Raw genomic sequence first — 14,251 nt, 5'->3', positions numbered from 1 at the left:
ATGTAATCAGCTATACCTGCCTTCAGGAGAGTTTTTTCTCATTGAGTATGTTTTCACCTGCTGCTAGCTTCTTATATAAACAGTGCAGTTTATCAGGCTGAGGCACTTCAGCACCAGGAGTCAAGGGAATTTCGAAGTCTGAGGAGCTCTGGGAGTCCCTCCTCAGTTCTAGATCAGGAGTCCTGGAGCTGTCGCTTACTTCCACCAGCACATCCTGACCGTGAGCAGTGCCAGCTTCTGCATCTTTCTCAGAGTCTTTGCTTTTCAAGTCACAGGCAACACTGTGAGCACAAGATCTGTTTTGACCCAGTGGCTTCCTCCTGCCAGTGTCAGGCTGACTGTCTTTGGCAGTCTCCTGCAGTACAGGAACAACTGTTCTGCTCCCACCTTTGCTGAAGTCGAAGGCATTTCTCTCCTGGGAGGTAATGAGTACTGTGTCCATTTGGCTGTCCCAGCCCTGGCTCCCCTGCTCGGATATGTGTGTTGACTGAGAAGAATTTTGGGAGGAGATGTGTGTGGAGTCGCTTACTCCATCCGAATCACTGAAGAGTGACTGGGACCCACCAGCATCTGCTGAAGATGGGAAGTTGTCCTCATTTTCTGAGCTTTCTTCTAGGTTGTTACACTTAAAAAATGCATCCCAGCGGGGGACATCGGCACTAGACTCCGGATGGTCACTAGTTACTCCGTTGAAATTTGAGGTGGAAGTGGCAGCTGGCTCACAGGAAATAACTGGTACTGTATTGTTTTCAGATTCTTCTTCATCATCATCATCATTTGATTCCTCACAGTCCATGAAGTCTACCGTGTGGGAGGTGTAAGTTGTGATTGCTTTGGAACTTTCTGTGACGTTGGTTACATTAATGTTCCCTTCAGCATTTTCAGATTGTCCTGTGCTGGAGGGTCTGCTCTCTTTTCTCTGCTGTTTTGGAATCTTGGGCCTTGCAGAAGTTAATTCTGAATCAAAGAGATCATCTTCATCTGTCAAGAAAAGAACAGAAAAAAAATCCAACACTAAGAAAAGTTCACATCTCTGCTAAAATTTCGCTGAGAGCAAGTTTTAATAAAAATTCATTTAGTATAAAGAGAGAAAAAAGTTCTTTAACCCAGATGGAGACTTAGCAGGACATTACTGACAGCATTTGCCTTGCCTTGTCTAGCACAGTGCTTCCAAGGAAAGCTGCTAGCTGCCATCCGCCACGTAAGCTACAGCAGAAACACACACATTTATTCGGGCCTCTGACATGTTTTGCCAGAACTACATCACCCTTGCATACTTGGCACTTCAGAAATAGCCAAAGAGAATGTAGCAGGCCCAAAGTTGTCTTCTGGTTCCCAAATGGCTTTCCAGAGGCTACGTACAGCATCCATTTACCATTCTAAGTTAAAAAAGCTAGTAGGTGCTAAAAAGCCAACAGTGTGAGATAATGACGAGGAGCAGTTCCACCAACACATCACTGCCCTCCACAACACAGGAGGTGATACAAGTAAAGTTAGAAAAACCTTTACTAGGGATGGTCTAGGACTGTGGGATGGGACTCTTCCAGAAACTTAAAAGGGCTGTTGAGCATTGAGTACATTTTAAGATTGCAAACAAGTGCACTTTTACACAATTAGTGCTCCCTCACCTTCCTAAAACCTAATTTATATTTCTCCTTTGAAACTGTTGCTTTGAACACAGACAGGCTATGGTGAACACCATGGCTTTTGGCACCTCTGCTTAGTCTCAGACTTTCATTTAAGGCACAGTAGCACCAGCAGAACCTTTACCTGTATCAGATAAGTCTCTCTTGTGGACTCTCTTCAGTGTTCCTAAAGGCTTGTACCTGGGTTCCACATTTCTCCTGTATGACCTGCATAATGGCTTTAATCTGAGGTGAATGAGGAGATTAGTATTTAGAACTCAATAGATACTTTCAGGAGAAAAAGTCAGTCTTTTAACATGACCTATGTATACATGCTTCATGCTCTTCACAGGCACTGCAATAAAAGTATTGAAGCAAAGGCAGCAATAGGTAAGGAAAAGTTCTTAATTCCTTGGTGAGCTTAAGTCAGTTTAAAGGTAAAAATCTGTCATTCCTATATATTAACCGTAAAATATGTACACCATTTGAAAACTTTCAGTCCCTTGCTTACAGAAGATGACAGGGTTCAAAATCTGACAGCAGTTTTATTGATAATTGTATCTCCTTTCGTATTGAGGAGGAGGAGGCACAAAGAAACAAGTTCTCATTTTGTTCCCTGAGTGACACCACTGCTCTGTTCCGTAAAAGCGCTTTCCAAGCTGCTGCACAAGAGAACAGGCCTCTGTGATGCTGCACAGGGAGGAGTTCAAGTCCCCAGAGAAACTCTCTTTAAAAGAAACTTCTGAGAAGTAGCAATGACAAACAGAAATAGGTCACAGAATAAAGTGAGATGAATGCGTATTCAGATTCCACCCAAGCAGTGTTTAACAGCAGAAAAGCCTCTATACATAGAAGTAGTGTGTGGAAGGCAAACTCTCAGACTTAGCACAACATAGAGGTGTTCTTCAGAAAGCTCAAGTTTGCAGGGCTGAATATAGAAAAAAATTTTGAATTATCAGACTAGTAAAGCAAAAGGCAGTGGCCTGCTTGAGAGGCTGGGATTCAGGAGGGGAGTTGTCCTTACAGAGATTTTATCACCTCCATTCAGCAGCCACTTCTCACTTACATTTCCATAACTTCGTTTTCTGTCCTACCGACGGGCAGGACATTGGGATACACATTCACAGGACAGATATAGCTCAGGAAATCCTTAATCTAAATTGAAGAAATGAAGCAGTTTAACAAGTTACATCAACAATTAATATTTTCACTTAATGGTGGCACTGATCAAAGCACACCTACCCCAAGTACTACCAGTTGTCTCATGTAAAGACCAGTATGACCCAGGAGCCAAACTATCAAAGTGGGTAGCTCTAAGAAAAAACAGGTCTGAAAGGATGCTGAGAACTCGGTCTCACCTAACAACCTCACAGCAATTCCCAACTGCTACACAGACCATCACTATCTCAAGGACAAGGCTAGGCAGACCTGTTCCTAGGGCTGTGATCCAGTGCTTTGCTGTCCTTACCGCCGTAGTTTTCAGACCTGCATCTTTCTTACTGGACTTCAAGTCCCTAGTTGTGCAGAAGGCATACCTATTCCCTTCCCCAAAGGCTTTTCCTAAAGCCTCCCTTCAGTCCACTATACAAGCCCATTACGACAAAACACGTCACTTTTTCCAAGCCTTACTCTGTTGTCTTCTAAATGCTCTCAAGACAGTAAATTTCTTGAAGAATTGTGTCCAGTTTGGGACACTCCACTCCTGCTGAGCACTGAAAACACCCGCAAGTTTGCATATTACACTCCTATCTATACAGACCAGTAGGACCCATCTGGTTCTGCATGTAGAGGTATGAGACTGTTACAATACACTATCCCCGTGTTCTGCCAGAAAAGCTGCCATGTTGTATGTACTACGCTAGTATCTCCATTTAAAATTCTGCATGGCAGAGCAAATTAAAACTCATCCAGGATCTTAAAAACAGGTCTGTCTTTCTAGGGTTCTGAATAATCTCCATGTTCTACGTGCAAGGCTTTGTAACAGGTTAATTGTTAGCACTGATCCAGTTTCAGTTCTGTTTCTTAGGAGAGAGGAGTATTTTAAGAACTGGATCCAGTCATATTAAATGAAAGTGTGATTCTGGCGAGGATGCTGCCATGACCAATTTCCTTCCAGTCATTAACACAGAAAGACAGTGGCAGCAATGACGTGAGATAATCTGGTTTAAATGTGTGGGCAGGGAAAAGGCAGCAAACCCACCCAAAACTGAGTCACAGCAGATAAACAATGTATTGAAAACTAAAATTCCAAGCTCCAAGCATTGCATAGTTACACAATAATTTAAAAGAGAGGCAGTCAAAACAATTGTAGCAGTGACCTATACTTCGAGGGAAAAAAAAAAAAAACGGCTAGTAATCCTGCCCTACCTTAACATGCTCTTCTGCATCTATATTAAACCAAACTTTTCTGTCTTCAGCATGCAGAACTTCCTATCCCCTTATGTCTTATTAATGAAGACATTTTTTTTATTGTGACAAGTCACGTCATCCACTCCAAAATAATTAAAACCCCTTTAATTTTTTAAATCCATGTACATTCAGTACTACAAATATACAAACCTCGCTGTATGAAGAGTGGAAAGAAAAACAAGCTCTGTATGTACTCTCCCCAGTCCTAAAGAAAAGAAGCGGCACAAAAATTAGTTAACTGCAGGCAAGCATAACCTACTCCTAAAAAGTCCTTTTTGAGATTCCGTTATACAAGTGTCAGGCAAGATATGCACCTGAAACAACAGGTTTCTGCATGGTCTAAATGCTCACCTCACTATTACATTGGTTTTCTTGATCCTTTCTCCAAACCACATAGTGGAGGGTTTGATGCTGATGATGTGCAAGGGAGTTCCATTTCGGCAAGTCATCCCACAGGGCAGTCTGTTCCCTCGGAAGTACTCATCATCCTGTCAAACGCAATACCATTGTAATCATGACCTTTTTCCCCCCAGAAAATGAGCAACATAGTATCTAGCCAGACTAAGTTTTCATCTCTCCCAACTCCTTTGAAACACTTTTTGTTGTTGTATCTTGCTTCCATAGTGCAGCTGACAAAGTAAATCAGAGACCAAGGCCCCAACATGTCACCTCCAGTTCTACCTGCACTCCTCCAAAGCTGGAGCCTTCAGCTTGACAGACATTCTGGACAGGGAAGGCCAAACACTACAGCACACAGTGCATGGCTGCAGGAGGCATCATCTGAGCTGCTGCTGATATACTTAAATGGATAAACACCTGGCTGATCTGATCTGCTGCTTGTCTTACTTCATTTAAAAATACAATCTTCAACTATTTCTAGCATCAGCTAATATATTTTTTCCTTTTTTTCCTTTTTTAAAAAAAGCCTTCAACCCACTAACTAAAGTTCTCACTCTTTACACTAAGCCACCATTTGGCCAAAGTCTTTGATAGCACAACAGGACCCAAACATCAGCACCTATAACCAGTCTTTCACAGAAAAGTTAGCAAAGGCTTTGCAAAATGATACACACCCGAGGATGTCTGCAGGCATGAATCTGAGTGTGTCGGTCTGTAGTAACATGGTAGAGGATTTCTGGCATGTTTCTGAACATATCAAGTTTGTTCACGTGCACCTAGAGAAAGGCAGTTTATTCTTAACTAGCCAATGTGTTTGTCAGACTGCAGCTGGAGCCACTATACAGATGTGGTTCAGCTCTCAACAAATGCTCCTAGGCATTTAAACAATCACTACCCACTAGTAATGTTGAGGGGAAGTGTTAGCCAAAAGTAACTTGGGACATCTGGAACAAGCGGAACATACCTCTTGTGCTGAAGAGGGATGAATATTCATCAAAGAAAGTCAGAATTTATCAGCTAACTATTAATGTCATACGTAATGAGAAAGCTTTTATCATTCACAAGATAAAAGGGAGAGAGGTAAACACTGAGCTTGAAAACTGGTGATTAACTTCTCCCCAGAGATCCCAGATGTTCCAGGCTGCAGTCAACTAGTTAACTCATTTTGAGCACAACCATAGCTTTTTAAGAGAAGTTAATGAAAGCAGGCACATCTTTCACACACAGCAGTCCTCTGAACAGCCATTTCCAGCTTGGTGACTGGCCACAATCATTACTGTTCTAAAGCAACAATTATAGAAACTTTACCTTGATTCCAAGTTCCTCACTGAGGTTTATGAATAAATATTCATATCCATAAGCAGCTTTGCAATTCAGCCACACAACATGATAGCGAGTCAGTGAGGTCCAGCTTCGCACCAACTCTAAGATCCCATTTAAACATTCCTCCTAAAAAGTTTAGGAAATGTTGTGAATCATCTTTGAAGATACTTCCAAAGTGTTGTGATCTGGCAATGCAAAATGGCATTGCCTTGCAAGACTTACCTAGTAAAGGAGTGGTTAATTAATTAGCAGCTTTAAGGACCTTTTCTCTCACAGCTTATTTAGACTTACCCGGCTTGGTATATGATAAAATTTGGGATCACAGAAAGTGGTGTCCAAATACACACTCTGGATGTCTTTTACTCTGAAGGAGGAAAATGTGATATGAGTGAGCGGTGCATCACAGTACTAAGACAGACCACTTCCTCTGTCTTCAAAAGGAGGCAATTCTTCCTCTTTATTACAAAGAGCAAGTCAAAGGGGCTTGTAACTGCAGTATTGCTTGACTGCATATAGATGTAATCCAGACTAAAAAATGATTCCCTATTTCTGAAGCATCCATGCCTGTGTGATCTTTTATTCTTTCTAAATTCCATGAATAGCTGAAGTCTCACCTGGTCCCTGAATGCAAAAGCTCCATTCTGGCTGCTTCTCCTTTTGCAAGCCTGAAATCCCCTGTATACAGCACAGTGCCATTTTCACCTTCAAACAAAAACCTACAAACAGAAACACTTTGGTCAAACTCAACAATGTATAATGTAATCGAAATACTGGGCTCAATTTGGTCCTGGAGTAATTTCAGATAAACCCAGTAACTCAGACTGTGCCTAGGCTGATCAGAGTTGAGGACAAAAGACTCTGTGAGGTATGCTATCTGTCTGTTGCAGCCAAAGGAATCTATCAGGGACATGTACCAGGAAGCTGAGCACCTTCTTTTTAATGTCATACATAAGAAATATTATTAAGGAAGAAGTATTATCTCCAAATAAGGGTTTTAAATTCACTAGCTTTTTCTAGTTAGAAAAAAACCCAGTACTTAGTGAGAACTTTACAGGACAAATTTGTCAAGAGGCATTTAGAGTTCTAAAAGGACGTACATGACTGATCCTGGACAGTGACCAGCTGGTAGAAGTGTCACCTCTATATCTTCTTTCTGGAAGAGATGAGTTAGCATGATTTTCACACTCTAATAGGTACTAACAGGACCTTCACTGACACAGCAAAAGCAACACATTACTCCTCACAGCCCCTTGCAGCATTTAGCATTGCTTTTCACAGAATCGTCTAGGTTGGAAAAGACCTTGAAGATCACCCAGTCCAACCATCAACCCAACATTAACAGTTCCCAACTACACCAGATCCCTCAGCGCTATGTCAACCCGACTCTTAAACCCCTCCAGGGATGGGGACTCCACCACCTCCCTGGGCAGCCCATTCCAACCCCTAAATGAAGAGCCACTTCACATTCCAACAAGCCCTGAAGAGCAACAACCATCCTGTCATGCCTGAAGAGATGACTGAATATTGTGTGGTGCTCATAAAAGCAAGTCAGCCAGAAGACAGTCCTACTTCCTTGGTCCTGGTGAACAAGCACAGAATCATAGAATGCTTTGGGTTGGAAAGGACCTTAAAGATCATCTAGTTCCAACCCCCTGCCATGGGCAGGGACACCTTCCACTAGACCGGGTTGTCCAAATCCCCGTCCAGCCTGGCCTTGAACACTGCCAGGGAGGGGGCAGCCACAGCTTCTCTAGACAACATGTGCCAGTGTCTCACCGGTCCCACCGCAAAAAATTTCTTCCTTATTTTTAGTCTGAATCTGCCCTCTTTTAGTTTAAAACCATTATCCCTTGTCCTATCTCTACAGGCCCTGGTAAAATGTTTTTCCACCACCTTTCCTGTAACCCCTTTAAGTACTGGAAGGCTGCTATAAGGTTTCCCCAGAGCCTTCTCTTCTCCAGGCTGAACACCCCCAACTCTCTCAGCCTGCCCTCACAGGGGAGGTGTTCCAGCCCCTGATCATTTTGTGGCCTCCTCTGGACCCGCTCCAACAGGTCCATGTGCTCCCTGTACTGGTGCCCCCAGAGCTGGACACAGCACTGCAGGGGGGATCTCATGAGAGCAGAGTAGAGGGGCAGAGTCACCTCCCTCGACCTGCTGGCCACACGTCTCTTGATGCAGCCCAGGATACAGTTGGCTTTCTGGGCTGCAAGCACACATTGCCAGCTCATGTCCAGCTTTTGATCCACCAGCATCATGGAAATATCTTGGGATACACTTTGCCTGGAGATGTTCTACCAGACCTTTAAGTCCTGTGCTTAAAGCTTGTTAAAATAGGCCAGAAAATAGAAAGTGAAAAAATCACAAGGGCAATAGGTAAGCTGGAGATCACTAATACCCTCGAAAGACATCACCAAAAAAATTCTATGATAATAAGAACAGAACAGGGAAGAAGAATTCATGTGGCTGCAGATCTTGGAGAGAAGGGTAACAGACATTTTAAAAAGTTTGTCCACCTGAGGTGTTACAGGTAAGATCTGTTTCCCATACTCAGTTAACTAACAGTAATACTGCCCATTACAAAAATAGGATTTTTTTTTTTTTTTGTAACTTACCTCACCAGATGTTTCATCTACTAAAGAAATCTGAGTTGGTGTCTCAACTTCCAATGCAACCTGCAACAAAATGAATAAATGCATTACAGGATTTACTGAACATCCTGTTTCAATGCTTATGGCTAAGTATTCATTATTTAGACATCTTTAGCACTCCCTGAAGCTAGTGCTAAGCCTGTAAAATTAACTCATTTTCCCCCAATAAGTCATGAATTTCCATTTCCAATGGAAAAAAAAGTTTTCTAAAAGTTATCTAAAAATGAAATGGAGATACCACTATCAAGGTGCGCATGCCTAAAAAAAGTTAGAACATGCTGGACTTCTAGCAGCAGCTCTGGTTTCTCTGGCTGGATCATATGCCTTATTTTTGGATGGCTGCAAAGCCCGAGAGATCCCAATCCCAGAGCACCCCAGTGGATCTTGCTGGGACAGATCTCTGGGCCGCAGCACTTCTCACTGTTCACTCTTACCAGAAGCAGAGCCCACAAGTCACATGCAGCACATATCTCTGTGTTTGTGTTGAGGTGATTCATCTATAAAGTGCAATTAATCCAGTTTTGTCATATCCTCTACTAAGAGTCCAACATACATGCTCTGTGGTCGCCTGCACGATTAGCACTGCTATGCAGGCTCCTCTCCCATCCTCCTGGGGTTTTTTTTGTTTGTTTCAGACAATATTTGTATATAATTCTCCTGCCCAAAAAAGCCAAAGTGAAAGGAAAGTCTCCTGTCATTACCCTCCTTAGATATAACCTCCAGCCTCTCAGCTGAGTGGTCTCCTCAGCACCTTGGGTTTCACTGCAGATGGATTCACAAGACACCACGTTGCAAATTTCTGGGCAGCTCCATTCAGCTGGTACTCACACAAAGGTGGTAACATTTGGTTTTGTCACAAAATGTTCATGAACAAGAAACTGTTTGTAAAGAGGATGTCTCAAACAACTCAAGAGGGACGCCCTGGGCAGGGGGAACAGAGTGAGCTCTGTGGAGGTGGGGCAGTGGGCCGCTTCTCTCCCCCTCCCTCCTGTGTTTGCCCAGAGACATCCTAACTGCACAGGTACAAGCCTGAGAAAATGAGAACCTTCTGGAACAACCAACTGTGCATGCATAGGAAAGACTATATAAAGGGAATGCCCCACATGTGTCTTTGGTGACCCACCACCTACCGATCATGCTGGCTGCTCTGTGACAATGCGGGATCCAAGGGTGGTGATTTCCCCTTTACCTATCCCCTCCTCCTCTCTTCTCGCTCTCCTCTTTCTGCTCTCTCTCTCTCTTACATATATTCATGTGAATAAGTTTTGCAGGAGTTGAACTGCGATTGGGTTGATAATTGATGGGTTATTAGGAGAACAGTCTGATCACCAAAGTGTCTTTATTCATTCTCAGACGGTTATCAGTTGATTGTTGCCAAATTGTCTCCATTCACTTACTAAAGTGGTCAGTTAATAAAGTCATCAGCACAATTGTTCCTCTGAGTCATTGTGGTGACTCGGCCGCCCTGTGGCCTCGGCTCTTCCACTGGCACACAGGCTCTTGGGGGACTCAAGATTCACCCCCATCCTAACCCACTGTGTGGGATGAGACAGGCTTCTCCACCAGAAACTATACCACCAAACACAGAGCTTGTTCCAAAACACAACTACGTATGTCAAAAGGTATTTTATACTAAGAATTCAAGCCAGCAGCAAGAGCTGATTTTTTAAAATATCAACAGGAATTTTATCATCTACAATTTCTGAAGCTGGATAAACTCAAGAGGATGATCTAAATTCTACGTGCTCAGTATTTCCCAGTAATTCTCAAATTTCCTACTGCAGTGAAACCATTGTCAAGTTTTAGATCTAAACTACCTAAATTCTTCACTGACAGCCACCGTTTAGCTTCATCAGCACAAATGACAGTATCTCCAGCAGACTTCTCCTCTCATTTTTGATAGTTTAAATGTTAAAGCCAGCAACAGATCCAAAGAGCCTCTTATGCCATACATACAACTAAAGGTCAGACTGGAAATCATAATCATATAAAGCCATTTATCTTCTCCTTCAGCTTCACAATTAAACTAGGATCTTGAACAGAAAAGTCCCCTACTTCTCTTTTTTCTCTTACCCAGACTTACCTCCTAGGTCCCACTCTATGAGCTTCTTTGGATATAGAGTTAAGACCCACACTTAAAACCTATTTTAGGAAACTCTGAGCCATAACTCACCCAGAAAAAAAGCAGGTTTCAGCTTGCCTGAAGTCTTTCCTGACCCTCCAACTTGACTAGAAAACTCTCCTGTCCTTGCTTGGGGGATACAGCAAAATCCTTACACTATGTGATGACCACTAATCCCCTGAAGTTTGGCTCCAAACAGTGGAAATCAAATAAAGTAATTACGTTCTTCAGTGATTTTACATCACTAAAACATTTTCATGTTAGAGGTAGTTCATTTTCCAAAAAGCAAAAGGAAAATAATGTAACTAAGTGATTGTATATTTTCCAAGCAATACGAGAATTTAAATGAAGCAAGGGAGAAATTAAGGACAGGAGCAAAGAGACGTGAACAAGGTAAGAAAATGAAGGGGCGATACAAATGATCAATGTACAGATGGAGGACATTTAAATCTGAAGTGGAGAGAAACAGATAAATTTTGTGGAGGGAAAAATAAGATTAAACAATAAACAACAATAAACCAATCCCACATAGCAAGTAGCAAGGCAAGGCATACTGATGTAAGTATTGAAGCCCTGAAACACTGCATCAACACCAACATTTAGACATTTCTGAGGAGGGGAAGCTTCCTCTTTCCTAAAATCACTGCATGGAAAGTGCTGATTTAAAAAGAAACAAAAACTTACAATGTGATTCTCCCAAAACTTATATTTCCGGCTAGTCAACAGCAATTCCTTGGTTACCGGGGAGCAGTATAATTTAACTTTCAAGCTGCAACGAGACAAAAAACACAGATGAGTGTTTTTTAAATAGGTGAAGGGAACAACCTAACTACGTATCAGGACCTGGCACCTAGTATATCAAACCATGACCTCAGACCCCTCTCTCATCTGGAGACCTGCAGAGCAGGAGCTGTTTTACCCCAACCTGAAGTAGGATGAAGGTGAGTTACTCCACCTAGTAGACTTTTCTTAAAACAACAAACCCAAAGACTTACCTATATGTGTGCCCATGCCTGCATGGTTTTGTGCAGACATAAAGTGTTTGGTACACGGTCACATGTACTCATATCTTGGTTGTTTCTATACCCACCAAGGTCTGTTTCAGACGTACATGCTTTCCCTGGAACAGGCATTTGGGACAGTTAGCATTCAGCAGAACACAGAATACTTCCTATGAAGCTTTAGCACCGTGCACAAAGACACCTGACGAGCAAAGAGAGATTCTCTGCTTGTATTTGAGGAGATGCACCATCTACTATAATAAATTCCACACTGCCTAGGAACTGGCCCACAAATTCTCAGGGGCCATTCCCACGTTTGACCAACCTCATGGTGAAAAAGAAAAGGTGTCCCTTGCCCTTTCATTGTGCCCCTCCAAGAAGTCTGGCTCCATCTTGTCTACCCTTACCTGCAAACAGGGATACACCCTTGCTTCCTACTCGTAAGGCTGAATACACCCAGCGCTCAGCCTCTCCTCACACATCACGTGCTCCAGCCCCAGACCAGTTTGGTGGTCCTGCTCCAAAACAGCAATGTTGGGTTTTATCCAGGGGAGCCCAGGACTGGGCTCAGTGCTCCAGACAAAGTCTCATAAGTACTGACCAGAGGGGAATAACTGTCTCCTTCAAACTGCTGGCTACCTGCTTGCTCATACACCTCAGAGTGCAGCTGGCCTCCTTCACAGCACAGGCACAGCACTGTCTCCACACACCAACCCATTCCCAGGGAATAACAGCTGTGAGGACCTTCATGAAGTCCAACATAGCCAAGTGCACCAGAGTCAGGGCAATCATCTCTATCAACACAGGCTGGTGCATGAATGGATTGAGAGCAGCCCTGCAGAGAAAGACTTGGGGGTACTGGTGGAGGAAAAGCTGGACAGGAGCCAACAATGTGTGCCAGCAGCCCAGGAAGCCGTGTCCTGGGCTGCATCAAGAGAAGTGTGGCCAGCAGGTCGAGGGAGGTGACTCTGCCCCTCTACTCTGCTCTCATGAGATCCCCCCGTGTCCAGCTCTGGGGTCTGATACAGGGAAATAAGCACTTTTCTTGCAAATTATTTACTTATAGCAACATATGATGGTTCCTGAACGTTGTCCAAGAATCCTGCTTGTCCAGATTTGTTTTGTGGATTCACCGTGGTTTACCAGATAGCTTGGGGATTGGCTATGATAAGAAAGTAGCAGGTAGCCTGGAGGTATGAATTAAAAGGACACTTACCCATAAGCAGAGTCAAAGCCCTGAATGGGCACTTAGGCAAACTTAAACTTGAACAAAAGGACTCAAAGATGCTATCTAGAGAGGATGATCTTCCCGATTTAGGAAGGAGACATCTGGACTTTGCTTAACAGCTCATGCCCTGGAGAGAGCAGACACTGTGAAGAAGGTCACATACTTCTCCCCTTGAATAATTATAATAATCACACCTATTCCCCGAACTAATTGTAATGACCCAGCCCTTCCTAATGAATATGTATGTTTTGTGGTAATAAATATTTGGCTATTCGCCAGAGACAGTGTGCCAGCTTTGTGGAGAAATCCCCTTGCACCCCGGCCGGAATAAACATGCCTGCTTTATAACTCTGTCTGAGTTGTAGAGTTTGTTTCTGCACGTCAGGTCCCCAGTACAAGAAAGCCATGCGCCTGGTGGAGTGGGTCCAGAGGGGGCCACAAAAAGCGATTAGAAGGCTGGTACACTTGTATGAAGAAAGGCTGAGAGATCCGGAGTTGCTCAGAGGCTCTGGGGAGACCATACTGCAACCTTTCAATATATAAAAGGGGCTTATAGGGAAGATGGAGAGAGACTTCTTACCAGGGCCTGTAGTGATACGGCAAGGGGAAATGGTTTTAAACTGAAAGTAGGTTTAGTTTGGATATGGGGAAGAAATTCTTTACTGTGAGGGTGGTGAGACACAGGAGCAGGTTGCCCCGAGGGGTCGCAGCTGCCCCCTCCCTGGCAGGGTTCAAGGCCAGGCTGGACGGAGCTTTGAGCAACCTGGGCTAGTGGAAGGCGTCCCTGCCCGTGGCTGGGGGCTGCACTAGGTGATCTTTGAAGCTCTCTCCCAGCTCAGACCGTTCTGATTCTGTGACTATGCCCCGGAACAGGTTCCTTACCCTACCTTGTTCACGTTTCGCTCTGAACCAGCCGCCTCCTCCTCAGGGCTCCCGGCCCTGCGTGCTACGGCGCAGGCCGTGCCGGGGCGGTGGGGGCAGCCGCCGAGGCCGGGCCGCACCGGCGCAGCCCTCAGCAGGGCAAGGCAGCCCCGCCCGCCCCTCTCCCCCTCCGGCAGCCCCGCCAGCCCGTACCTGCCCTCCAGCCTCCTCTTCAGGGCGGGCGCCCGCAGCCCCTTCATGTGATCTGGGGAGACAGGGCTCGCCGTCACTCAGGGCGGGGGACACGGCCGGCCGGCCAGGGGCGGTGGCCATGGGGACGGGCGGGGCTCACCCTTGTGGCAGTGCGAGAGGAAGTAGGCGCGCGCGCGCAGGTTGTCGCGGTCGAAGCGGTCGATGGACACGGCCGGGTACTCGCGCACGCGGCCCCCGAACCGGCTCATGGCGGCGGACGGCGCGCAGCTTCCGCGCGGCGCCGCCTCCCCGGCCCTCAGCCAATCGCGAGGCGGCACCGCCCCCCGCCAGCCTATCAGATGCGCGGCGGGAGAGGCGGGAACGGCTCCTTAAGGAGGCACCGGCGGGCGGTTGCCTAGCGACACCGCTCGGCGGCGGCG

General features: G+C 44.9%; 1 protein-coding gene across 2 annotated transcripts; it reads right to left on the bottom strand.

Annotated features, from left to right (window-relative positions):
* Positions 1 to 21: 21 nt before the first annotated feature.
* On the bottom strand, positions 22 to 14,087 carry DCLRE1C (DNA cross-link repair 1C). 2 transcript variants are annotated; one of them, XM_074903450.1, is made up of 14 exons: positions 13,972 to 14,087; positions 13,833 to 13,884; positions 11,214 to 11,298; positions 8,372 to 8,431; positions 6,854 to 6,909; positions 6,371 to 6,472; positions 6,048 to 6,120; positions 5,742 to 5,882; positions 5,108 to 5,209; positions 4,386 to 4,522; positions 4,185 to 4,239; positions 2,692 to 2,780; positions 1,765 to 1,871; positions 22 to 981 (listed from the first exon to the last, which is right to left on the bottom strand). In XM_074903450.1, the coding sequence occupies exons 1-14, from the start codon at positions 14,078 to 14,080 to the stop codon at positions 23 to 25; spliced, it is 2,127 nt and encodes a 708-aa protein (XP_074759551.1). In that variant the 5' UTR covers positions 14,081 to 14,087; the 3' UTR covers position 22. The 2 variants fall into 2 exon arrangements, with proteins under 2 accessions (XP_074759551.1, XP_074759550.1); XM_074903449.1 differs by having other exon boundaries at positions 1,771 to 1,871.
* Positions 14,088 to 14,251: the final 164 nt, after the last annotated feature.

The sequence above is a fragment of the Athene noctua genome, chromosome 3 (assembly GCF_965140245.1).
Source record: "Athene noctua chromosome 3, bAthNoc1.hap1.1, whole genome shotgun sequence".
NCBI lineage: Eukaryota > Metazoa > Chordata > Aves > Strigiformes > Strigidae > Athene > Athene noctua.
The sequence above is the reverse complement of the archived record's forward strand: the minus strand, read 5'-3'. Positions and strand labels throughout refer to the sequence as shown.